Below are 27169 nucleotides of genomic sequence, written 5' to 3' on the forward strand. Positions count from 1 at the left end.
CTGTACATCTACTGGTAGTAAAGTTATTTAGTACAGTTTCTGTCTTCTAACCCACTGTGGCTCTGTACATCTACTGGTAGTATAGTTATTTTGTACAGTTTCTGTTTCTAACCCACTGTGGCTCTGTACATCTACTGGTAGTAAAGTTATTTAGTACAGTTTCTGTCTTCTAACCCACTGTGGCTCTGTACATCTACTGGTAGTATAGTTATTTTGTACAGTTTCTGTTTCTAACCCACTGTGGCTCTGTACATCTACTGGTAGTAGTTATTTAGTACAGTTTCTGTCTTCTAACCCACTGTGGCTCTGTACATCTACTGGTAGTAAAGTTATTTAGTACGGTTTCTGTCTTCTAACCCACTGTGGCTCTGTACATCTACTGGTAGTAAAGTTATTTAGTACGGTTTCTGTCTTCTAACTCACTGTGGCTCTGTACATCTACTGGTAGTAAAGTTATTTTGTACAGTTTCTGTTTCTATCCCACTGTGGCTCTGTACATCTACTGGTAGTATAATTATTTTGTACAGTTTCTGTTTCTAACCCACTGTTGCTCTGTACATCTACTGGTAGTATAGTTATTTTGTACAGTTTCTGTTTCTAACCCACTGTGGCTCTGTACATCTACTGGTAGTAAAGTTATTTAGTACGGTTTCTGTCTTCTAACTCACTGTGGCTCTGTACATCTACTGGTAGTAAAGTTATTTTGTACAGTTTCTGTTTCTATCCCACTGTGGCTCTGTACATCTACTGGTAGTATAATTATTTTGTACAGTTTCTGTTTCTAACCCACTGTTGCTCTGTACATCTACTGGTAGTATAGTTATTTTGTACAGTTTCTGTTTCTAACCCACTGTTGCTCTGTACATCTACTGGTAGTATAGTTATTTTGTACAGTTTCTGTTTCTAACCCACTGTGGCTCTGTACATCTACTGGTAGCATAGTTATTTAGTACAGTTTCTGTCTTCTAACCCACTGTGGCTCTGTACATCTACTGGTAGTAAAGTTATTTTGTACAGTTTCTGTTTCTAACCTACTGTGGCTCTGTACATCTACTGGTAGTATAGTTATTTAGTACAGTTTCTGTCTTCTAACCCACTGTGGCTCTGTACATCTAGTGGTAGTAAAGTTATTTAGTACAGTTTCTGTCTTCTAACCCACTGTGGCTCGGTACATCTACTGGTAGTAAAGTTATTTAGTACAGTTTCTGTATTTAGTACAGTTTCTGTCGTCTAACCCACTGTGGCTCGGTACATCTACTGGTAGTAAAGTTATTTAGTACAGTTTCCATCTTCTGAAGGAGTATTTAACTTCAGTACTGTACTTTTGAGGAAGCTGCTCAACCACCAACATGGTGGGAATTTCTTGTAAATTCATGTTTATTAGGTGATTGTTTGCTTAATTACACAGATTTGGCATTTTGGGATCCTGGAAATAAGTATAACCCAAAACAGGTTGTCTCTTTGACCCAGAATGAAGGGAAAAGTGATTCAAGATTTTTTAATTTGTCTGTGCTTTATGTTTTATTTCTTTGGCTTTTGAGCTATTTAGGCATTGCTTACATGATCGTAACTACTTATCTCTATTGTGGTTAGGCCTATGGATTCTCCGGTACAGGAGACAGCTGGCATCCAGTGCCTGTCCGGAATCCCTCCACGAGATCATGACAAAGCTACAAGATCTGCAGCTGTTGGCTGCAGACGAGGTTAAATGTCTTCAGGAGTTACCATTGCCCAAGCGGGCAGAAGCCCTTATGGACACTGTGGGTGGAAAGGGCAGGATGCCTCTCCAAGCTTTCCAACACTGCATAGAGAACAGTCGCACCTGCCTTTACCTTCGGATGCGCCACTATGGTCAGTGATGTCCTATACGTGAACTCCAGGGTTTTTCTTAACTTTCTTGAAAAGTTTGAACACACTTGTTCATACAGTGTTGTTTTTTTTGTTCTTATTTGAATGTGCACATTGTAGATTCAGACTTATGGCAGCAAAACCACTAATAAACAGATATGGACACAAACAGTAAAGAAACAAACCAGAATGTGTGTTAAATCTTAGATTCCTCACAGTACTCTTGGTATTACCCTTGGTATTCTCTCCAGCAGCTTCATTAGGTCATCACCTGGAATGGCTTCCTATGGGCAGGTATGCCTTACCAAGAGCTCATTTGGCCTTCAGCAAATGTTTGTGACCATCAGGTGTTTTTTTTGCAGAGGTAGTGTTGATGCACAGATTCATAGTTTAGAACTGTTCTAAGCCAGAATATGGCAAGATGCACTGAAGTAAGTACAGAGAAACGACAGTCTATTGTTTCTATAAGACATGAAGGTCAGTCAGAAAATTGCTTGAACCTTGAAGAAATCCTCAAGTGCAGTCATGAAAACAATTAATCTCTATGATTAATCTGGCTCTCATGAAGACCACCCAAGGAAAAGAAGACCAAGAATGACCTATGCTGCAGAGGATAAGTTCATAAGAGTGACCGGCCTCAGAAACCTCAAATTGACAGCACCTCAGATAACAACTCTAATAAATGATGCACAGACGTCACATAGCAAACACATCTCAACATTAACTGTCTGGAGTAGACTACGAGAAGCAGATTTTTATGGATGAATTGCTACTGAAAATTGCTAAGAGACTTTTTGGTCCAAGCAGCACAAGGACTGGATATTAGATTAGTAGGAATCTGTACTGTGGTCTGAGCAGTCAAAATATGAGATTTTTTGGTACCAACCTCCATGCCTTTCTGAAACTTAGAAAAGAAGAGCAGATGGCTTCTACGTGTGTGTTGTCCTCCGTGAAGCATGGAGGGGAAGGCGTGATGGTGCTTTACTGTTGATATCATTGGTCATTGATTCCAAAGTCATGGCACACTTAACCAGCATAGCGACCACAGCATTCTGCACGGACATGTCATCCAATCTAGTTTGCATTTAATGGGACAATCATTTGTGTTCCCTGAGGACAATCACCCAAAATGCAGTTCCAGGCTATGCAATGTCTATGTGACTAATAATAGGAGGGATGGAGGGTGTGTCAAATGACATGGCCTCCACCATCACCCGACCTCAACTGAATTTAGATGGTTTGAGAATATATTGACAGCAAAGTAAAGGCAAAGCAGCCAAGAAGTGCTCGGCTTGTCTGGGAACTCATTCATAATGGTTGGAAGCCATTCTTGGTGATGACCTGACGACGCTGCTTGAGAGAATGCCAAGGGGGTGTAAAGTTGACATCCAAGTAAGAGGGGGGTACCATGAGGAAACTAAGATTTAACACATATTCTGGTTTGCTTCACACGCATTTCTTCGCTCCTTGCTGCCACATGTGTCCCTTTGTGTTTTGCTGCCTTCAATCTGAATCTACTATGTGCATATTGCAGTAAGAACAAGGAAAACCATAGCATGAGCAGGTGAGTCCAAACTTTTGACTGATACTTTATTTCAATCACATTTGTCTTTTCACAGATCCACTGGTGCGGAAACATTTGGACAACGTGGAATACGATGATCAGCAGCCACCTTTGTCACAGTTAAGCTCAGTTTTGATGGTAGAAGGTCTCAAAGATGCCCAGATTCAAGAACATGACGTTGGACAGCTAGAACTAGAACAGGCTGGACGAGCAGGTTCTAAGTCGTTGCCTCTTGAAAAAATGCTAATGCCATTGTCACGAGTCAGTCTTCCACCACGTATCACCCTAACTGTGGGGGTGGCAGGGGCTGGCAAGAGCACTCTCGTTCGACTGTTTGTGGAAAAGTGGACACGTGGCAAGTTGTGTACAGAAATTAAATCTGTGTTATCTCTAAAACTGTGGGAGCTGAATATTCATGATCGCCTCTCTGCAGAGAAGTTAGTTCGTATTGCTTGCCCTGGCACTACCACTCTACCTCCAAGTTCTCTTCTCATTTTGGATGGCTTGGATGAATTACGAGCACCACTCGATTTCTCAGACTGTGTTGGCAGCATTGACCCCCAGAAAGAGCTTTCTCCCGAGTGTCTCATTACCAATATTTTACGGGGGAATCTGCTGCCAGATGTCACCGTGTGGGTCACATCAAGACCAGGAGCAGCTGCAAAGATTCCTGGTGGGCTTGTAGATCGTATGACAGAAATCTCTGGTTTAGGGTCAAATGACATCAAGGATCTTCTAGATCAGCTGATACATGACACCAACGGCACCCTGGAGAGGATCTGGGATCATCTACAATGTCATCGTGCCTTGAAGGCTCTCTGTTCTGTGCCCACCTTGTGCTATATTATAGGACTTTCTCTAGAGTTTACATTGCATGCTCAAGACTCAACAAATCAACATTTACCAGATACGTTGTCGGCCATATTTTCCTGGTACTTAAAAGCCCAATTCTGTGATGCAGAAAGGATAGAACAACCAGCAAATGCCAGGAGAATGGTTGGCAATTTGGGCAAACTGGCATTCCAGGGTCTGCTTAGAAAACGGACAGTTTTCTATGAGTCAGATCTGAAATCTTGTGGGATCGAGACCCCAGTTCTGCCCGGCAGCTTATGTTCACGATTGTTGATTTCTCAACACTCTCCCTCATGTTCATCTTTCGCCTTCTCCCATCTTCTGCTGCAAGAGTTCCTGGCAGCTGTTCACTACCACTCTGCTGCCAAACGTGCCATCTTTGACCTGTTTGCCGATGGCGGAGTCTCTTGGCCCAAGTTGGGCTTTCTCAATCACTATAAAAGTGCCACCCAGCGCGTTTTACAAGCTGATGGAGTACAGTTGTCTATTTTCCTCCGTTTCCTATCTGGACTTCTTTCACCACAGGTCCCGCGTGTCCTAGCCGGATGTCTTCCAAGTAAAGAGGAACCAAGCAACCATCGTGGATTGGCTATAGATCACCTTCAGAGCTTGCTCAGTGCGGGAAAGACAATCTCTGGTGGGATGGTGAACTTGGTGTGCTGCCTTTACGAGATGGGTCATACTGAGCTGATCAGTGCGGTGGATGAGGCTCTGAAGACGGGGACTCTTAAGGGTCAGCTGACTCCATTGACAAGTTCTGCTCTTGCGTATTTGCTACGTGTGTCAGGCAGCTGTTCCCAAGAAACGAACCTCAACCAATGCCTGAATTACGGACTAGTCCAGAACTTCCTCCCTCAGCTCCAGTACTGCACCAACCTCCGGTAATTACTACAAGTCTTGCGACTATCCATGACGTGCTATTACATGTGCGATACGGGGAGTTTGCATCTCATATACATTTCTTTGTACAGCATGGAGAATAACAACTTTAAGGATGATGTTATGGAACTGTTGGCCACCATCCTGCGTGCCAAAGACTGTGCCATCCAGAAAATCAGGTGAGTAGCCCATGAGCAAATATCTGTTCGAACACACGAGTAAAGGTCTTGGACTCATCGAGACGCTATCTATCGACAGTCAATAAATCTGCCTTTTCTCGACGCTCTATTTCCAGCCTTGCAGAAAACCAGTTGGGTAATCGTGGTATTAAAGTGTTGGGAAAAGCTCTCATGGTGAACAGGACTCTTTCATCTCTTGAGTAAGTCTCCATGAATCACCTGTAGGATGGAATTGAGGTATGAAGACCCTGGTTCTCCTGGATATCTAGATGGTGTTGGAAGTCTGTGGAAAAAGGAAGTAAATTAGCTCTCTTCCTAATGGCAAAAAAAAAACCTTTAGATTTTTTCCTTTTTGCTCTCCAAGACCTCTAACCTTGTTATTTTTCGGTTGATTTCACTGTATAGAAGCTTGTTTTATTGTGGTACAAACTGTAGTTTTTATCAATAACATTTCTGATCTATTTTTATTCATTTCTGAGAAAGCGAAATGGCCAAAAACAGCTATTCTGCCTTTTCATGTTTTATTTTGGATTTACCATATGGGATAAATATAATATTTTATTAGTTTGGACATTTTTACAAGCAGCAATACCAAAGATGTAATTTTCTTACTAATTTTTTTATGAATGTTTTAGGAAAAGGGGGGGGGGCACAGCAGGCAACGACGCTTGCCCTGGGGGGCAGCGGGCAACGACGCTTGCCCGGGGGGGGGGGGGAGCCGAGGCCACAACGCTTGCCTTGGGGGTGGCAGCAGGCCATGATGCTTGCCCAGTGGGGGGCAGTGGAACCCGACCCTTCCCCTGGGGCAGTGGAACATGACCCTTTCCCTCGGGCAGCGGGCCGCGACACTTCCCCTGAGGTAGTAGAACACGACCCTTTCCCTGGGACAGCGGACCCCGACACCTGCCCAGGGGCAGTGGAACACGACCCTTTCCCTGGGGCAGTGGGCCACGACACTTTCCCTGGGGACAGTGGGCCAAGACGCTTCCCCTGAGGCAGCGGAACACGACCCTTTTCCTGGGGCAGTGGCCCATGACGCTTGCCCAGGGGCAGTGGAACAAGACCCTTCCCCTGGGGAAGTTGGCCACGACGCTTCTCCTGAGGCAGCGGAACACAACCCTTTCCTTGGGGCAGCGGGCCACGATGCTTGACCAGGGGCAGTGGAACACGACCCTTTCCCTGGGGCAGTGGGCCATGATGCTTTCCCTGGGGCAGTGGGCCACAACGCTTGCCCGAGTTTGCCATGTGCTTGCTCTAGTGCCACCTATAGGAAGTAGCTACTCTGTACGTTCTTTGAGATATAAGCATACTATTAATCGCCTGCATTTTATGCCACAGCCTGCACAGCAATATCATTGGACCCAATGGTGCCCGATCCTTGGCCGAATATCTGAGGAACAATCAAGTACTTTTGATTCTCGAGTGAGTAGACGGTACTGGGTCACACCAACCTCTTCCATGCATCTGTTAGAACAGTCATACATGAAGAAGAAAAAAATGTCTTTGTTGCCCATGGCGACCAACCAGAGCTCAGCTTTAATTTCTTAAACTGCCCTAGTAAAATGAAAGCCGTGTTGTGATTGGTTGCTATGAGCAACATAGATATGGTTTCTTTTAGGTGCTTTTGATAACTGTGCCCTAACGAATGCTTCGCTGTAGTACTCGCAGCCGATACTAACGTGATCTATGAGATCTCCATAGCTGCACTTAGCAGGACTTTTGGAGAGCAGACGTCTTACTGCCAGTCACTTGGTTGGTTTGTGCCCTCGGATGCTCCTTTCAGAGATGCCGTCTATATGACGTACAACGTGTTCTATTAATTATGCCATAAAAGGTCTAATTATCGGCATCATACAGTAAATAAAAACTGCACATAGTACGTAAATAATACTACCTTATAGTGCTTAGAAAATAATTACATACAATGACTAAATAATACCACCATATAATCCTCATATAATACCACCATAAAGTGACCAAATAATACCACCATATAGTGCTCATATACCACCATAAAGTGACCAAATAATACCACCACAAAGTGACCAAATAATACCAGCATATAGTGCTCATATAATACCACCATAAAGTGACCAAATAATACCAGCATAGTTACCAAATAGAAGACACAAAAACGCACAGAGAGGTCAAAAATACTCTGTTGTAAAAAAGTTACAGTAAATAAGCAAGTGCTAGTCAAAAAATTAAAAAAATACAGGGTATTTAATTAATACGTTTTTTTGCAAAAAAATGTATGTTAAGCTGCTCCACCAATCGCCAAGGTATACCCATAATAGAGCAGTCCTGTCTAATGTATAAAATCCCTATCTGATGTATTTAAAGGGAACCTGTCACCTGAATTTGGCGGGACCAGTTTTGGGTCATATGGGCGGAGTTTTCAGGTGTTTGATTCACCCTTTCCTTACCCGCTGGCTGCATGCTGGCCGCAATATTGGATTGAAGTTCATTCTCTGTCCTCCGTAGTACACGCCTGCGAAAGGCAATCTTGCATTGCGCAGGCATGTACTACGGAGGACAAAGAATGAACTTCAATCCAATATTTCGGCCAGCATGCAGCCAGCGTTTAAGGAAAGGGTGAATAAAACACCTGAAAACTCCGCCCATATGACCCAAAACTGGTCCCGCCAAATTCAGGTGACAGGTTCCCTTTAAAAACCTGATCATCTGTATAGTACCTGTATAAGCAGGGTTCAGAGAGAAAAAATATACATGTGGACATGCAGGATGGAACAGCTACAATGCAAATGACCCACAGAGGAGTGGTGGACTCCCCAGTCTTGTAGAAACAAGAGAACAATTATAGAACCAAAAACACATGGGCTACCCTGTATTTTTTTCATTTTTTGACTAGCACTTGCTTATTTACTGTGACTTTTTTTTACAACAGTGTATTTTTGAACTCTCTGTGCGTTTTTGTGTCTTCAAGTTCTTTGGTGGTGTGAACAGGTTTCTACAGACTTGTTCACTATGCAAGTAGCCCATGTGTTTTTGGTTCTATAGTTACCAAATAGTATGACCTTATATTGCTCATTCAATACCGTTATACAGTGACCAAATAACAGTGCTATATAGAAGTATGGGGTAACGTTCCTCCTTGCGGAGAGTGACAAGTCAAGCCTGACATGCCGAGGTGAGGAGACTTTTAAGCCACAATGCTCCTCTGGGAAATATGCAAATTGTCTCTTCAGAGGGGGAAGAGGACGAGAACTCTAGAGCCACCTATAGGGAGTAGCGATCCTAAAATCCTAATAGAGTTGATATTGACTTTTAGGATTTCTACTTCCTATAGGTGGCGCTAGAGTTCTCGACCTCTTCCCTCCGAAGAGACTATTTGCATATAGACGTATGGCACTGTACAGCGGCTAAATAATGCTGCTAAACAATGCTAATATTTGTGGTGGTCACAATATTTGGCTGCTAGTCCATCAGCGTGGCCCGCTGCAGCACGGACGGCTGATGCTCCTCATACACAGAGGATTTCCCTAATCCTAGCCCTTGGCCACCTTCAGTGTATTCAGGAGATGCTTCTCCTTGTTCCCTGGGAGCTTCATGTAAAACCGGAGACCTGGACCGGCACCATTGTCAGATTTTCATTAATTAGTGCTGTGCCTTCATCTTTCTTGCAGTCTACAAAACAACCGCATCAAATCGGAGGGGGCCGAGCACCTGGCGCAGTCTCTACGGAAGAACCGCAAGCTGAAGGCCCTGAAGTAAGTGGACTCATGTTATTTATGTGATGATTTTGTGTAAGTGAAGATCCTGGACCCCAAAGCCAAATCTGCAACCGGGACCTACCACGGGTCATATATAATACTAGTGGCTTGTTACGTGGTACAGCAACATTTGGGTCCTGATGGCTCCAGGGTCCAGGTGTGACTTGTTTCCTCTACACCCCTACAAATTTTCCATTGGGGTCCCATATTAACCCTTTTCTGATTTAGGATGTCATAGCACGTCCTATAGCGGGTGCGGATGTACGGAGTGGGCTCAGGGGCTGAACATGCTTCCTACTGGGCAGGCACTGGCTGTGTAATACAGCCTGCACCTGCCTCTAACAGCATCCCGCTCTGATCGCTGCAGTTTAACCATTTAAATGCCAACATCAATCTCTGACAGAGGCATTTAAATGGCACGATTGGGTGGCGCCATGATTCCAGCAGCTATTGCTCCAGTTCCTGCGAGGCGATGGGGGAGAAGATAGGTTGCCACCGTAGTCGAGTGTCACTCCTTCACCACCATCTTGGTGCTCCTATGGGCTCCATAGAAGTGCTTGCAGGATTAAGTCCCCTATGGGGACTAAAATATACTTTTTTATATACATTTTTACTGTAAAAATATACCAAATTTAAATCCTCTCTCAATTAAAAAATAAAGGAATTAAAAACAAACAAATTTGGCATTATTGTGCCCATAAAAGTCCATTTTACAGTCGCCAACACCCAAACAAAAAAAATGCTATAAAAAATAAGAAAATTAAAAACAAAAAAAAAACAAGGCCTCATATGGCTTTGTCCACTGAAAAATTAAATATCATAAAACTCCATCTTGCCTTCCAACAGTATTAAGAAGAACGGCATTGAAGCTGCGGGGGCCGAGAGCCTGGCGTCCAGCCTGAAGGAGAACCAGGTACTCCAGGAGCTGTGGTGAGTGATCTGCTCTGTCGTGTTCCCGATCTATCAACCCACCGCATGGCGTCATAAAGAGGAAGCACTGATGGTTTCACATCCTTTGGGTGGGTTTCTTGCAGGTTATCAAGCAACAGCCTGGGAGACCAAGGAGCCGCGGCTTTGGCTGAAGCTCTCACTGCAAACTCAAGCTTAATCACCCTGGAGTAAGTCACATCTATGAATGGGGGGGTCGGAGGGATGGAGAACAGGTCACATCAATGAGGGTCCCACCGATTGCCTCGTTCCTCGCTTCTACCTGAACAGGGACACTGATATAGCAGATAACACTAATCCAGGACAGACTGGAATACCCCTTTAAATAAACAGTTGCCGTACAAAGTATACGGCCGCACACAGCCCTAGTATGGATCCACGTTATATGGACGGTGGCCAGAGACAGCAGTGGCCCATCCCGCACCTGATTTATTACAGATGCAAAGGGTTGTTTCTCACGGTTGCATATTATGCAGGAAGACCAATCTCTACAGTAATATATCACTATTTATTTCCTCTTTGTGTTATTGTAGTTCTTTATCCTTTAGCTGAAGTGTTCCCACTAAGTGTGAAAGTCAGGAAAGGGGACATAGTGTGGGCCGCGGGACTTTCTATTTTACGCTATTTCCCTAGCTTTGCCTAATTCTTTATATTTAATCACACAAATATTGCTCTGTGAAACCCATCAGTGTTCCCACAGTACAGTACAGTACCCCTTTCATGGCCACCACAGACTATCTACACACACACAGTATGATGTCCCCACAGTACATTCCCCCACACACAGTATGATGTCCCCACGGTACATTCCCCCACACACAGTATGATGTCCCCACGGTACATTCCCCCACACACAGTATGATGTCCCCACGGTACATTCCCCCACACACAGTATGATGTCCCCACGGTACATTCCCCCACACACAGTATGATGTCCCCACGGTACATTCCCCCACACACAGTATGATGTCCCCACGGTACATTCCCCCACACACAGTATGATGTCCCCACGGTACATTCCCCCACACACAGTATGATGTCCCCACGGTACATTCCCCCACACACAGTATGATGTCCCCACGGTACATTCCCCCACACACAGTATGATGTCCCCACGGTACATTCCCCCACACACAGTATGATGTCCCCACGGTACATTCCCCCACACACAGTATGATGTCCCCACGGTACATTCCCCCACACACAGTATGATGTCCCCACGGTACATTCCCCCACACACAGTATGACGCCCCACGGTACATTCTCCCACACACAGTATGACGCCCCACGGTACATTCCCCCACACACAGTATGACGTCCCCACGGTACATTCCCCCACACACAGTATGACGTCCCCACGGTACATTCTCCCACACACAGTATGACGTCCCCACGGTACATTCCCCCACACACAGTATGATGTCCCCACGGTACATTCCCCCACACACAGTATGATGTCCCCACGGTACATTCCCCCACACACAGTATGATGTCCCCACGGTACATTCCCCCACACACAGTATGATGTCCCCACGGTACATTCCCCCACACACAGTATGATGTCCCCACGGTACATTCCCCCACACACAGTATGATGTCCCCACGGTACATTCCCCCACACACAGTATGATGTCCCCACGGTACATTCCCCCACACACAGTATGATGTCCCCACGGTACATTCCCCCACACACAGTATGATGTCCCCACGGTACATTCCCCCACACACAGTATGATGTCCCCACGGTACATTCCCCCACCCACAGTATGATGTCCCCACGGTACATTCCCCCACACACAGTATGATGTCCCCACGGTACATTCCCCCACACACAGTATGATGCCCCCACGGTACATTCCCCCACACACAGTATGATGCCCCACGGTACATTCCCCCACACACAGTATGATGTCCCCACGGTACATTCCCCCACACACAGTATGATGTCCCCACGGTACATTCCCCCACACACAGTATGATGTCCCCACGGTACATTCCCCCACACACAGTATGATGTCCCCACGGTACATTCCCCCACACACAGTATGATGCCCCCACGGTACATTCCCCCACACACAGTATGATGCCCCCACGGTACATTCCCCCACACACAGTATGATGCCCCACGGTACATTCCCCCACACACAGTATGATGTCCCCACGGTACATTCCCCCACACACAGTATGATGTCCCCACAGTACATTCCCCCACACACAGTATGATGTCCCCACAGTACATTCCCCCACACACAGTATGATATCCCCACACTACATTCCCCCACCCACAGTATGATGTCCCCACGGTACATTCCCCCACACAGTATGACGCCCCATAGTACATTCCCCCACACAAAGTACATTCCCCCACACACACAGTATGATGTCCCCACAGTACATTCCTCCACACACAGTATGATACCCCACGGTACATTCCCCCACACACAGTATGATGTCCCCACGGTACATTCCCCCACACACAGTATGATGTCCCCACGGTACATTCCCCCACACACAGTATGATGTCCCCACGGTACATTCCCCCACACACAGTATGATGTCCCAATGGTACATTCCCCCACACACAGTATGATGTCCCCACGGTACATTCCCCCACACACAGTATGATGTCCCCACGGTACATTCCCCCACATACAGTATGATGTCCCCACGGTACATTCCCCCACACACAGTATGATGTCCCAATGGTACATTCCCCCACACACAGTATGATGTCCCCACGGTACATTCCGCACACACAGTATGATGTCCCCACGGTACATTCCCCCACATACAGTATGATGTCCCCACGGTACATTCCCCCAGACAGTTTGATACCGCACGGTACATTCCCCCACACACAGTATAATGTCCCCACGGTACATTCCCCCACACACAGTATGATGTCCCCACGGTACATTCCGCCACACACAGTATGATATCCCATGGTACATTCCCCCACACACAGTATGACGCCCCACAGTACATTCCCCCACACAATATGATGTCCCCACACACAGTACATTCCCCCACACAATGATGTCCCCACGGTACATTCCCCCACACATAGTATGACGTCCCCACAGTACATTCCCACACACACAGTATGATGTCCCTACGGTACATTCCCCCACATAGTATGATGTCCCCACGGTACATTCCCCCACACACAGTATGATGTCCCTACGGTACATTCCCCCACATAGTATGATGTCCCAACGGTACATTCCCCCACACACAGTATGATGTCCCCACAGTACATTCCCCCACACACAGTATGATATCCCCACACTACATTCCCCCACCCACAGTATGATGTCCCCACGGTACATTCCCTCACACAGTATGACGCCCCATAGTACATTCCCCCACACAAAGTACATTCCCCCACACACACAGTATGATGTCCCCACAGTACATTCCTCCACACACAGTATGATACCCCACGGTACATTCCCCCACACATAGTATGATGTCCCCACAATACATTCCCCCACACACAGTATGATATCCCCACGGTACATTCCCCCACACACAGTATGATGTCCCCACAGTACATTGCCCCACACACAGTATGGTGTCCCCACAGTACATTCCTCCACACAGTATGGTGTCCCCACAATACATACCCCCCACACACAGTATGATATCCTCACGGTACATTCCCCCACACACAGTATGATAGCCTCACGGTACATTCCCCCACACACAGTATGACGCCCCACAGTACATTCCTCCACACACAGTATGATGTTCCCACGGTACATTCCCCCACACACAGTATGATGTTCCCACGGTACATTCCCCCACACACAGTATGATGTCCCCACGGTACATTCCCCCACACACAGTATGATGTCCCAATGGTACATTCCCCCACACACAGTATGATGTCCCCACGGTACATTCCCCCACACACAGTATGATGTCCCCACGGTACATTCCCCCACATACAGTATGATGTCCCCACGGTACATTCCCCCAGACAGTTTGATACCGCACGGTACATTCCCCCACACACAGTATAATGTCCCCACGGTACATTCCCCCACACACAGTATGATGTCCCCACGGTACATTCCCCCACACACAGTATGATGTCCCCACGGTACATTCCGCCACACACAGTATGATATCCCATGGTACATTCCCCCACACACAGTATGACACCCCACAGTACATTCCCCCACACAATATGATGTCCCCACACACAGTACATTCCCCCACACAATGATGTCCCCACGGTACATTCCCCCACACATAGTATGACGTCCCCACAGTACATTCCCACACACACAGTATGATGTCCCTACGGTACATTCCCCCACATAGTATGATGTCCCCACGGTACATTCCCCCACACACAGTATGATGTCCCTACGGTACATTCCCCCACATAGTATGATGTCCCAACGGTACATTCCCCCACACACAGTATGATGTTCCCACGGTACATTCCCCCACACACAGTATGATGTCCCCACGGTACATTCCCCCACACACAGTATGATGTCCCAATGGTACATTCCCCCACACACACAGTATGATGTCCCCACGGTACATTCCCCCACACACAGTATGATGTCCCCACGGTACATTCCCCCACATACAGTATGATGTCCCCACGGTACATTCCCCCAGACAGTTTGATACCGCACGGTACATTCCCCCACACACAGTATAATGTCCCCACGGTACATTCCCCCACACACAGTATGATGTCCCCACGGTACATTCCCCCACACACAGTATGATGTCCCCACGGTACATTCCGCCACACACAGTATGATATCCCATGGTACATTCCCCCACACACAGTATGACGCCCCACAGTACATTCCCCCACACACAGTATGATGTCCCCACGGTACATTCCGCCACACACAGTATGATATCCCATGGTACATTCCCCCACACACAGTATGACGCCCCACAGTACATTCCCCCACACACAGTATGATGTCCCCACAGTACATTGCCCCACACAGTATGGTGTCGGTTATGATCTGGTGGTTTAGGAGCAACATGGGACGAGCTCTGAAGGAAGTGGTACCTGTACTGACCGCAGTCCCTAAGCTCAACACAACACTAGAAGTAGCCGTGGGATGCTCATGACACTCCCTAGGCACCTCGTCACAGCCTGAGAACTAACTACCCCTAAAGATAGAAACAGGAAAACTATCTTGCCTCAGAGAAAATCCCCAAAGGATAGATAGCCCCCCACAAGTAATGACTGTGAGTGGAGAGGTAAAAGACATACACAGAATGAAACCAAGATGAGCACAGGAGGCCAGTCTAGCTAGATAGATAGGACAGGATGGAATACTGTGCGGTCAGTATAAAACACTACAAAAAATCCACACAGAGTTTACAAAAATCTCCACACCTGACTAAAGGTGTGGAGGGCAAATCTGCTTCCCAGAGCTTCCAGCTACACACAATTAATTCATACTGACAAGCTGGACAAACATAGAAAGCACAGAACGGATAAGTCCACAACCTGTGGACAGAAAAGAGCAAGCAAGGACTTAGCTTTGCTGAACTGGTCAGGATAACAGGGAAATCCAAAGAGATGTGAATCCAACCAGGAACCATTGACAAGTGGCACAAGCTGAAGGAAAGAGCCAGGCTAAATAGCCGAGCAGAATAGACAATCAGTGGAAGCAGCTGCTGACTGCTAAATCCAAGGAGCAGCCATTCCACTTAAAACCACCGGAGGGAGCCCAAGAGCAGAACCCACAAAAGTGCCACTTACAACCACTGGAGGGAGCCCAAGAGCGGAATTCACAACAGGTGTCCCCACGGTACATTCCTCCACACACAGTATGATGTCCCCACGGTACATTCCCCCACACACAGTATGATGTCCCTACAGTACATTCCCCCACACAGTATGATACCCCACGGTACATTCCCCCACACAGTATGATGTCCCCACAGTACATTCCCCACACACAGTACATTCCCCCACATCCAGTATGATGTCCCCACAGTACATTCCCCCACACAGTATGATGTCCCCACAGTACATTCCCCACACACAGTACATTCCCCTACACAGTATGATGTCCCCATGGTACATTCCCCCACACACAGTATGATGTCCCCACGGTACATTCCCCCACACAGTACATTCCCCCACACACAGTATGATGTCCCCACAGAACATTCCTCCACACACAGTATGATATCCCCACAGTACATTCCCCCACATACAGTATGACTCCCCAGTACATTCCCCCACACACAGTATGATGTCCCCACAATACATTCCCCCACACACAGTATGATGTCCCCACAGTACATTCCTCCACACAGTATGGTGTCCCCACAATACATACCCCCCACACACAGTATGATATCCTCACGGTACATTCCCCCACACACAGTATGATATCCTCACGGTACATTCCCCCACACACAGTATGATAGCCTCACGGTACATTCCCCCACACACAGTATGACGCCCCACAGTACATTCCTCTACACACAGTATGACGTCCCCACAGTACATTGCCCCACACACAGTATGATGTCCCCACAATACATTCCTCCACACACAGTATGATGTCCCTACGGTACATTCCCCCACATAGTATGATGTCCCCACGGTACATTCCCCCACACACAGTATGATGTCCCTACGGTACATTCCCCCACATAGTATGATGTCCCCACGGTACATTCCCCCACACACAGTATGATGTCCCCACGGTACATTCCCCCACACACAGTATGATGTCCCCACGGTACATTCCCCCACACACAGTATGATGTCCCAATGGTACATTCCCCCACACACAGTATGATGTCCCCACGGTACATTCCCCCACACACAGTATGATGTCCCCACGGTACATTCCCCCACACACAGTATGATGTCCCCACGGTACATTCCCCCACATACAGTATGATGTCCCCACGGTACATTCCCCCAGACAGTTTGATACCGCACGGTACATTCCCCCACACACAGTATAATGTCCCCACGGTACATTCCCCCACACACAGTATGATGTCCCCACAGTACATTCCCCCACACACAGTATGATGTCCCCACGGTACATTCCCCCACACACAGTATGTCCCCACAGTACATTCCCCCACACACAGTATGATATCCCCACACTACATTCCCCCACCCACAGTATGATGTCCCCACGGTACATTCCCCCACACAGTATGACGCCCCATAGTACATTCCCCCACACAAAGTACATTCCCCCACACACACAGTATGATGTCCCCACAGTACATTCCTCCACACACAGTATGATACCCCACGGTACATTCCCCCACAAAGTATGATACCCCACAGTACATTCCCCCACACATAGTATGATGTCCCCACAATACATTCCCCACACAGAGTACATTCCTCCACACACAGTATGATATCCCCATGGTACATTCCCCCACACACAGTATGATGTCCCCACAGTACATTGCCCCACACACAGTATGGTGTCCCCACAGTACATTCCTCCACACAGTATGGTGTCCCCACAATACATACCCCCCACACACAGTATGATATCCTCACGGTACATTCCCCCACACACAGTATGATGTTCCCACGGTACATTCCCCCACACACAGTATGATGTCCCCACGGTACATTCCCCCACACACAGTATGATGTCCCAATGGTACATTCCCCCACACACAGTATGATGTCCCCACGGTACATTCCCCCACACACAGTATGATGTCCCCACGGTACATTCCCCCACACACAGTATGATGTCCCAATGGTACATTCCCCCACACACAGTATGATGTCCCCACGGTACATTCCCCCACACACAGTATGATGTCCCCACGGTACATTCCCCCACATACAGTATGATGTCCCCACAGTACATTCCCCCAGACAGTTTGATACCGCACGGTACATTCCCCCACACACAGTATAATGTCCCCACGGTACATTCCCCCACACACAGTATGATGTCCCCACAGTACATTCCCCCACACACAGTATGATGTCCCCACGGTACATTCCCCCACACACAGTATGTCCCCACAGTACATTCCCCCACACACAGTATGATATCCCCACACTACATTCCCCCACCCACAGTATGATGTCCCCACGGTACATTCCCCCACACAGTATGACGCCCCATAGTACATTCCCCCACACACACAGTATGATGTCCCCACAGTACATTCCTCCACACACAGTATGATACCCCACGGTACATTCCCCCACAAAGTATGATACCCCACAGTACATTCCCCCACACATAGTATGATGTCCCCACAATACATTCCCCACACAGAGTACATTCCTCCACACACAGTATGATATCCCCATGGTACATTCCCCCACACACAGTATGATGTCCCCACAGTACATTGCCCCACACACAGTATGGTGTCCCCACAGTACATTCCTCCACACAGTATGGTGTCCCCACAATACATACCCCCCACACACAGTATGATATCCTCACGGTACATTCCCCCACACACAGTATGATGTTCCCACGGTACATTCCCCCAAACACAGTATGATGTCCCCACGGTACATTCCCCCACACACAGTATGATGTCCCCACGGTACATTCCGCCACACACAGTATGATATCCCATGGTACATTCCCCCACACACAGTATGACGCCCCACAGTACATTCCCCCACACACAGTATGATGTCCCCACAGTACATTGCCCCACACAGTATGGTGTCTGTTATGATCTGGTGGTTTAGGAGCAACATGGGACGAGCTCTGAAGGAAGTGGTACCTGTACTGACCGCAGTCCCTAAGCTCAACACAACACTAGAAGTAGCCGTGGGATGCTCATGACACTCCCTAGGCACCTCGTCACAGCCTGAGAACTAACTACCCCTAAAGATAGAAACAGGAAAACTATCTTGCCTCAGAGAAAATCCCCAAAGGATAGATAGCCCCCCACAAGTAATGACTGTGAGTGGAGAGGTAAAAGACATACACAGAATGAAACCAAGATGAGCACAGGAGGCCAGTCTAGCTAGATAGATAGGACAGGATGGAATACTGTGCGGTCAGTATAAAACACTACAAAAAATCCACACAGAGTTTACAAAAATCTCCACACCTGACTAAAGGTGTGGAGGGCAAATCTGCTTCCCAGAGCTTCCAGCTACACACAATTAATTCATACTGACAAGCTGGACAAACATAGAAAGCACAGAACGGATAAGTCCACAACCTGTGGACAGAAAAGAGCAAGCAAGGACTTAGCTTTGCTGAACTGGTCAGGATAACAGGGAAATCCAAAGAGATGTGAATCCAACCAGGAACCATTGACAAGTGGCACAAGCTGAAGGAAAGAGCCAGGCTAAATAGCCGAGCAGAATAGACAATCAGTGGAAGCAGCTGCTGACTGCTAAATCCAAGGAGCAGCCATTCCACTTAAAACCACCGGAGGGAGCCCAAGAGCAGAACCCACAAAAGTGCCACTTACAACCACTGGAGGGAGCCCAAGAGCGGAATTCACAACAGGTGTCCCCACGGTACATTCCTCCACACACAGTATGATGTCCCCACGGTACATTCCCCCACACACAGTATGATGTCCCTACAGTACATTCCCCCACACAGTATGATACCCCACGGTACATTCCCCCACACAGTATGATGTCCCCACAGTACATTCCCCACACACAGTACATTCCCCCACATCCAGTATGATGTCCCCACAGTACATTCCCCCACACAGTATGATGTCCCCACAGTACATTCCCCACACACAGTACATTCCCCTACACAGTATGATGTCCCCATGGTACATTCCCCCACACACAGTATGATGTCCCCACGGTACATTCCCCCACACAGTACATTCCCCCACACACAGTATGATGTCCCCACAGAACATTCCTCCACACACAGTATGATATCCCCACAGTACATTCCCCCACATACAGTATGACTCCCCAGTACATTCCCCCACACACAGTATGATGTCCCCACAATACATTCCCCCACACACAGTATGATGTCCCCACAGTACATTCCTCCACACAGTATGGTGTCCCCACAATACATACCCCCCACACACAGTATGATATCCTCACGGTACATTCCCCCACACACAGTATGATATCCTCACGGTACATTCCCCCACACACAGTATGATAGCCTCACGGTACATTCCCCCACACACAGTATGACGCCCCACAGTACATTCCTCTACACACAGTATGACGTCCCCACAGTACATTGCCCCACACACAGTATGATGTCCCCACAATACATTCCTCCACACACAGTATGATGTCCCTACGGTACATTCCCCCACATAGTATGATGTCCCCACGGTACATTCCCCCACACACAGTATGATGTCCCTACGGTACATTCCCCCACATAGTATGATGTCCCCACGGTACATTCCCCCACACACAGTATGATGTCCCCACGGTACATTCCCCCACACACAGTATGATGTCCCCACGGTACATTCCCCCACACACAGTATGATGTCCCAATGGTACATTCCCCCACACACAGTATGATGTCCCCACGGTACATTCCCCCACACACAGTATGATGTCCCCACGGTACATTCCCCCACACACAGTATGATGTCCCCACGGTACATTCCCCCACATACAGTATGATGTCCCCACGGTACATTCCCCCAGACAGTTTGATACCGCACGGTACATTCCCCCACACACAGTATAATGTCCCCACGGTACATTCCCCCACACACAGTATGATGTCCCCACAGTACATTCCCCCACACACAGTATGATGTCCCCACGGTACATTCCCCCACACACAGTATGTCCCCACAGTACATTCCCCCACACACAGTATGATATCCCCACACTACATTCCCCCACCCACAGTATGATGTCCCCACGGTACATTCCCCCACACAGTATGACGCCCCATAGTACATTCCCCCACACAAAGTACATTCCCCCACACACACAGTATGATGTCCCCACAGTACATTCCTCCACACACAGTATGATACCCCACGGTACATTCCCCCACAAAGTATGATACCCCACAGTACATTCCCCCACACATAGTATGATGTCCCCACAATACATTCCCCACACAGAGTACATTCCTCCACACACAGTATGATATCCCCATGGTACATTCCCCCACACACAGTATGATGTCCCCACAGTACATTGCCCCACACACAGTATGGTGTCCCCACAGTACATTCCTCCACACAGTATGGTGTCCCCACAATACATACCCCCCACACACAGTATGATATCCTCACGGTACATTCCCCCACACACAGTATGATGTTCCCACGGTACATTCCCCCACACACAGTATGATGTCCCCACGGTACATTCCCCCACACACAGTATGATGTCCCAATGGTACATTCCCCCACACACAGTATGATGTCCCCACGGTACATTCCCCCACACACAGTATGATGTCCCCACGGTACATTCCCCCACACACAGTATGATGTCCCAATGGTACATTCCCCCACACACAGTATGATGTCCCCACGGTACATTCCCCCACACACAGTATGATGTCCCCACGGTACATTCCCCCACATACAGTATGATGTCCCCACAGTACATTCCCCCAGACAGTTTGATACCGCACGGTACATTCCCCCACACACAGTATAATGTCCCCACGGTACATTCCCCCACACACAGTATGATGTCCCCACAGTACATTCCCCCACACACAGTATGATGTCCCCACGGTACATTCCCCCACACACAGTATGTCCCCACAGTACATTCCCCCACACACAGTATGATATCCCCACACTACATTCCCCCACCCACAGTATGATGTCCCCACGGTACATTCCCCCACACAGTATGACGCCCCATAGTACATTCCCCCACACACACAGTATGATGTCCCCACAGTACATTCCTCCACACACAGTATGATACCCCACGGTACATTCCCCCACAAAGTATGATACCCCACAGTACATTCCCCCACACATAGTATGATGTCCCCACAATACATTCCCCACACAGAGTACATTCCTCCACACACAGTATGATATCCCCATGGTACATTCCCCCACACACAGTATGATGTCCCCACAGTACATTGCCCCACACACAGTATGGTGTCCCCACAGTACATTCCTCCACACAGTATGGTGTCCCCACAATACATACCCCCCACACACAGTATGATATCCTCACGGTACATTCCCCCACACACAGTATGATGTTCCCACGGTACATTCCCCCAAACACAGTATGATGTCCCCACGGTACATTCCCCCACACACAGTATGATGTCCCCACGGTACATTCCGCCACACACAGTATGATATCCCATGGTACATTCCCCCACACACAGTATGACGCCCCACAGTACATTCCCCCACACACAGTATGATGTCCCCACAGTACATTGCCCCACACAGTATGGTGTCTGTTATGATCTGGTGGTTTAGGAGCAACATGGGACGAGCTCTGAAGGAAGTGGTACCTGTACTGACCGCAGTCCCTAAGCTCAACACAACACTAGAAGTAGCCGTGGGATGCTCATGACACTCCCTAGGCACCTCGTCACAGCCTGAGAACTAACTACCCCTAAAGATAGAAACAGGAAAACTATCTTGCCTCAGAGAAAATCCCCAAAGGATAGATAGCCCCCCACAAGTAATGACTGTGAGTGGAGAGGTAAAAGACATACACAGAATGAAACCAAGATGAGCACAGGAGGCCAGTCTAGCTAGATAGATAGGACAGGATGGAATACTGTGCGGTCAGTATAAAACACTACAAAAAATCCACACAGAGTTTACAAAAATCTCCACACCTGACTAAAGGTGTGGAGGGCAAATCTGCTTCCCAGAGCTTCCAGCTACACACAATTAATTCATACTGACAAGCTGGACAAACATAGAAAGCACAGAACGGATAAGTCCACAACCTGTGGACAGAAAAGAGCAAGCAAGGACTTAGCTTTGCTGAACTGGTCAGGATAACAGGGAAATCCAAAGAGATGTGAATCCAACCAGGAACCATTGACAAGTGGCACAAGCTGAAGGAAAGAGCCAGGCTAAATAGCCGAGCAGAATAGACAATCAGTGGAAGCAGCTGCTGACTGCTAAATCCAAGGAGCAGCCATTCCACTTAAAACCACCGGAGGGAGCCCAAGAGCGGAATTCACAACAGGTGTCCCCACGGTACATTCCTCCACACACAGTATGATGTCCCCACGGTACATTCCCCCACACACAGTATGATGTCCCTACAGTACATTCCCCCACACAGTATGATACCCCACGGTACATTCCCCGACACAGTATGATGTCCCCACAGTACATTCCCCACACACAGTACATTCCCCCACATCCAGTATGATGTCCCCACAGTACATTCCCCCACACAGTATGATGTCCCCACAGTACATTCCCCATACACAGTACATTCCCCTACACAGTATGATGTCCCCATGGTACATTCCCCCACACACAGTATGATGTCCCCACGGTACATTCCTCCACACAGTACATTCCCCCACACACAGTATGATGTCCCCACAGAACATTCCTCCACACACAGTATGATATCCCCACAGTACATTCCCCCACAAACAGTATGACTCCCCAGTACATTCCCCCACACAGTATGATACCCCAGAGTACATTCCCCCACACATAGTATGGTGTCCCCACAGTACATTCCTCCACACACAGTATGGTGTCCCCACATTACATTCCCCCACACAGTATGATGTCCCCACGGTACATTCCCCCACACACAGTATGATGTCCCCACGGTACATTCCCCCACACACAGTATGATGTCCCCACGGTACATTCTCCCACACACAGTATGATGTCCCCACGGTACATTCCCCCACACACAGTAGGATGTCCCCACGGTACATTCCCCCACACAATATGATGTCCCCACACACAGTACATTCCCCCACACAATGATGTCCCCACGGTACATTCCCCCACACATAGTATGACGTCCCCACAGTACATTCCCACACACACAGTATAAGTGTCCTCCCACACCCTGCATTATGATGCCTCCCATACAGTATGATGGCCCCTACAGTCCCTCCCACACAAGTATCACATTTGCTCATCACACCTCTGCTCGCTGCTCCTAGATTCAGCCTGAGAACTTTGCCTAAACCTTCCCGTAATATCACATTCTCAGATCGCAGAACCTTCAGGCTCTACCTAGACAGAATTTTACGTTTTAGGAGGTAGAGGGTCCTTTTAAAATGAATGACTATTAGTTAATTCTTCTTCTATAGATGATGGGATTTGTAGATTTCCTGTTTTTTATGTATTTTCACACCGGCCTCCTTTGTGTCCAGCCTGCAGAGTAATTCCATCAGTAATCGTGGCCTGAAGTCCCTGACCGGTGGCCTGAGCCAGAACCGCGGTCTCAGACATTTGAAGTGCGTCCTCAGCGTTCCCTATAGACGGTGATATCTCAGAATTCCGCATATATTAGATTTTTTGGCTGTTTTTTCCTCTGTTTCCCAGTTTGCGGGAGAACTCCATCAGCATTGAGGGCGCTCAGGCCCTGGCACAGTCTCTCCAAAAAAATACCACCCTGACCCACTTGGAGTAAGTATAGTCACACTTAAAGGGATATTAACACCTACGTTCATTGTACCCTTCCGCTAATACAACTATTTGGCTCAGCTAAACCTGCTTAAATGGGCTGCCTGGGATTAAAAAAAAAAAAAAATTAAGCCAATGGGCAACGTTCAGTGCTCCCCTGGTAAATCCTCGCCCCTTTGGTTATCCCCGTCACTCTAGATTTTCTTGCAATGGTGACGTGACTCACAATCACGTCACTGCAGCCATCTACTGGCCATGGTGGTCCTGTTGCATACATGTCAGGGCCAGTGATTGTCTGCAGTGGTCACATAGATATAAGGCAAGGTGCCGCTGTTTATATGTTACACCAATGTGACGGAGATGCCACATAGTAACTCAGTATATTTACGACCTCTTCAGTCTGACGGCGAACCTGCTGCACGATGAAGGCGTGGAGGCCATTTCCGGAGCGCTGAGGGAGAACCGGAGCCTGGAGACTCTACAGTAAGTTCTCACAACAGAAGTCAGCCATGAATTGGCCTTTTTTGGGGCCATTTTTGACTATCGGTGAAGATCAAACCTGTTAAAGGGGTTGTCCAATCAGAAAATCGGGCATACGGATATCGCGGATGCTGACTCTGTACTCGTTTTTGAGTCAGATCGAAGCGCCACGTAGCAAGGGCAATGGTGACCTCTTACGGCCTGCCCCCAAATCATGTGCAGAAAAGGCCAGGACCACTAGTTCCAGCATGGTCTATGGGATGTCAATCAATCCAGGGGGCCGCTCATGAGAACCTGCCCACAGGACTCCTTAACCCGCCCACAAAACTCCTTAACTCGCCCACAGGACTCCTTAACCCGCCCACAAAACTCTATAACCCGCCTACAGGACTCCTTTACCCGCCCACAAAACTCCTTAACCCGCCCACAGGACTCCTTAACCGGCCTACAGGACTCCTTAACCCGCCCACAAAACTCTATAACCCGCCTACAGGACTCCTTTACCCGCCCACAAAACTCCTTAACCCGCCCACAGGACTCCTTAACCGGCCTACAGGACTCCTTAACCCGCCTACAGGACTCCTTAACCCGTCCACAGGACTCCTTAACCGGCCTACAGGACTCCTTAGCATCAGTATGTCATTGTCCTAGATAACTCTTTGGTGGTACTTTAAGGGAGAGGAGGAGAGGGCTAAATGATCATCACATGTTCATTTTAACACCATCTAATTCCTCTCCGTCAGCCTCCAGTGGAATTTTTTACGGGCGGGCTCGGCGCGGTCCCTTGCAGGAGCCCTTCGTGTTAACCAGTGTTTGCGCCTTTTAGAGTAAGTATGAAGCATAAACTAAATGTGGGTATATAGGGGGTAAATAATGTATGACCACATTTCATAATCAAGTCTATCATTCTGTCCTGGGTAATTTTCTAATTTTTCCTTGCACTGGGTGGAGCTCAGAATCCCCATGCATAGAGGTAGAGTAAATTCTAGCTGCCTTCGACCACCACTAGGTGGAGCTCAGGGGCTAAATTCAATGTATACAGTAAGCTCCTCGGCTCCCTCTAGTGGTGGCTGCAGTCAGACAGAAGTTACTCTACACCGCACTAAAGACATAGGAAATGTTATAGGATTTTTGTATTTTTACAGTTTTTAAATAATAAATTGCATAAGTATTCCAATCTGATTAGCTTACAGGAAAATGCCATTGGGGACGAGGGCACGTGTGCACTGGCTAGTGCCCTGCAAAACAACTCTACACTTTCTGCTCTTTGGTAAGTCTTCTTAAAACAAAATGTAGTGGACTGTCATGTGAAAATTATGGCAGAGTGAGTGAAACAATGGCAAATGATCATAAGAAGGATGAAGTGGCTGAAAACTTGGGAAAATTGGCAAAGGTGGCATCCGCTGGGGATGAAATACAAATACAGGCGGCCTGACAACCAGCAAGTTCAGGTGCAATGAATGGCAGGTGACAGAAAAGTCACCATAAACTGATATCGTCATAGTGGCAGAGTACAACCCTGCCCCCAATGACCGTGGAGCGGCAGGAAAGCTACATACGGAGTCTTATCTGTGGCCTCCAGAAGAATTGAGCAGCCATCTGTCAACAGATCCATTTCCTGGTAATGATGAGAAGTCTTTGCTGACTCTGTCCCAATCTATAAAGCAAAGCTGAAAAGTAAACTGCAGAAAAACAGGAAATATCTGATGTGAAAGCTGAAAGAACACCGATTCCAAGTAGATATCGGCAGAATACATTCTCCTGCGTTTGATTATCATTTATTATTATGTCACAGTCTGCAGGGTGCAGCCGTCGGACCGTCGGGAGCACAGGCTCTAGGAGAGGCTCTAATGGTGAACAACACTCTGACCATGCTTGAGTAAGTACCTTGCACAGATGTAGCAGAGCTCGTTTTGGTCCTATCGCAGGTAAAACCTGTTGTAGTGGTTTATTATTTATGTAACTTGATGATTCGTCCCATTTTTTGCTCCTCTTTAGTTTACGAGGGAACAATATTGGCCTTCGAGGAGCTAAGGCTTTGGCGGCTGCGCTGAAGGTTAATGGCGCCCTGCAGATTCTGAAGTAAGGACCACACATGGGGAGGTCAGGAATGTAACGCCGGCAGCTAG

General features: G+C 47.7%; 1 protein-coding gene across 1 annotated transcript in view; it reads left to right on the forward strand.

Moving 5' to 3' along the window:
* Positions 1–27169, forward strand: part of NLRC3 (NLR family CARD domain containing 3) — a 32996-nt gene that overhangs the window by 5301 nt on the left and 526 nt on the right. The window contains exons 3-17 of the mRNA XM_069734479.1: positions 1594–1851; positions 3468–5145; positions 5236–5322; positions 5439–5522; positions 6661–6744; positions 8970–9053; positions 9903–9986; positions 10091–10174; positions 24308–24391; positions 24480–24563; positions 24960–25043; positions 25784–25867; positions 26227–26310; positions 26836–26919; positions 27039–27122. Of these exons, the coding sequence (XP_069590580.1) occupies positions 1594–1851; positions 3468–5145; positions 5236–5322; positions 5439–5522; positions 6661–6744; positions 8970–9053; positions 9903–9986; positions 10091–10174; positions 24308–24391; positions 24480–24563; positions 24960–25043; positions 25784–25867; positions 26227–26310; positions 26836–26919; positions 27039–27122 (3031 nt within the window). The remainder of the gene's footprint in view (positions 1–1593; positions 1852–3467; positions 5146–5235; positions 5323–5438; positions 5523–6660; positions 6745–8969; positions 9054–9902; positions 9987–10090; positions 10175–24307; positions 24392–24479; positions 24564–24959; positions 25044–25783; positions 25868–26226; positions 26311–26835; positions 26920–27038; positions 27123–27169) is intronic.

The sequence above is a fragment of the Ranitomeya imitator genome, chromosome 7 (assembly GCF_032444005.1).
Source record: "Ranitomeya imitator isolate aRanImi1 chromosome 7, aRanImi1.pri, whole genome shotgun sequence".
Taxonomy (NCBI): domain Eukaryota; kingdom Metazoa; phylum Chordata; class Amphibia; order Anura; family Dendrobatidae; genus Ranitomeya; species Ranitomeya imitator.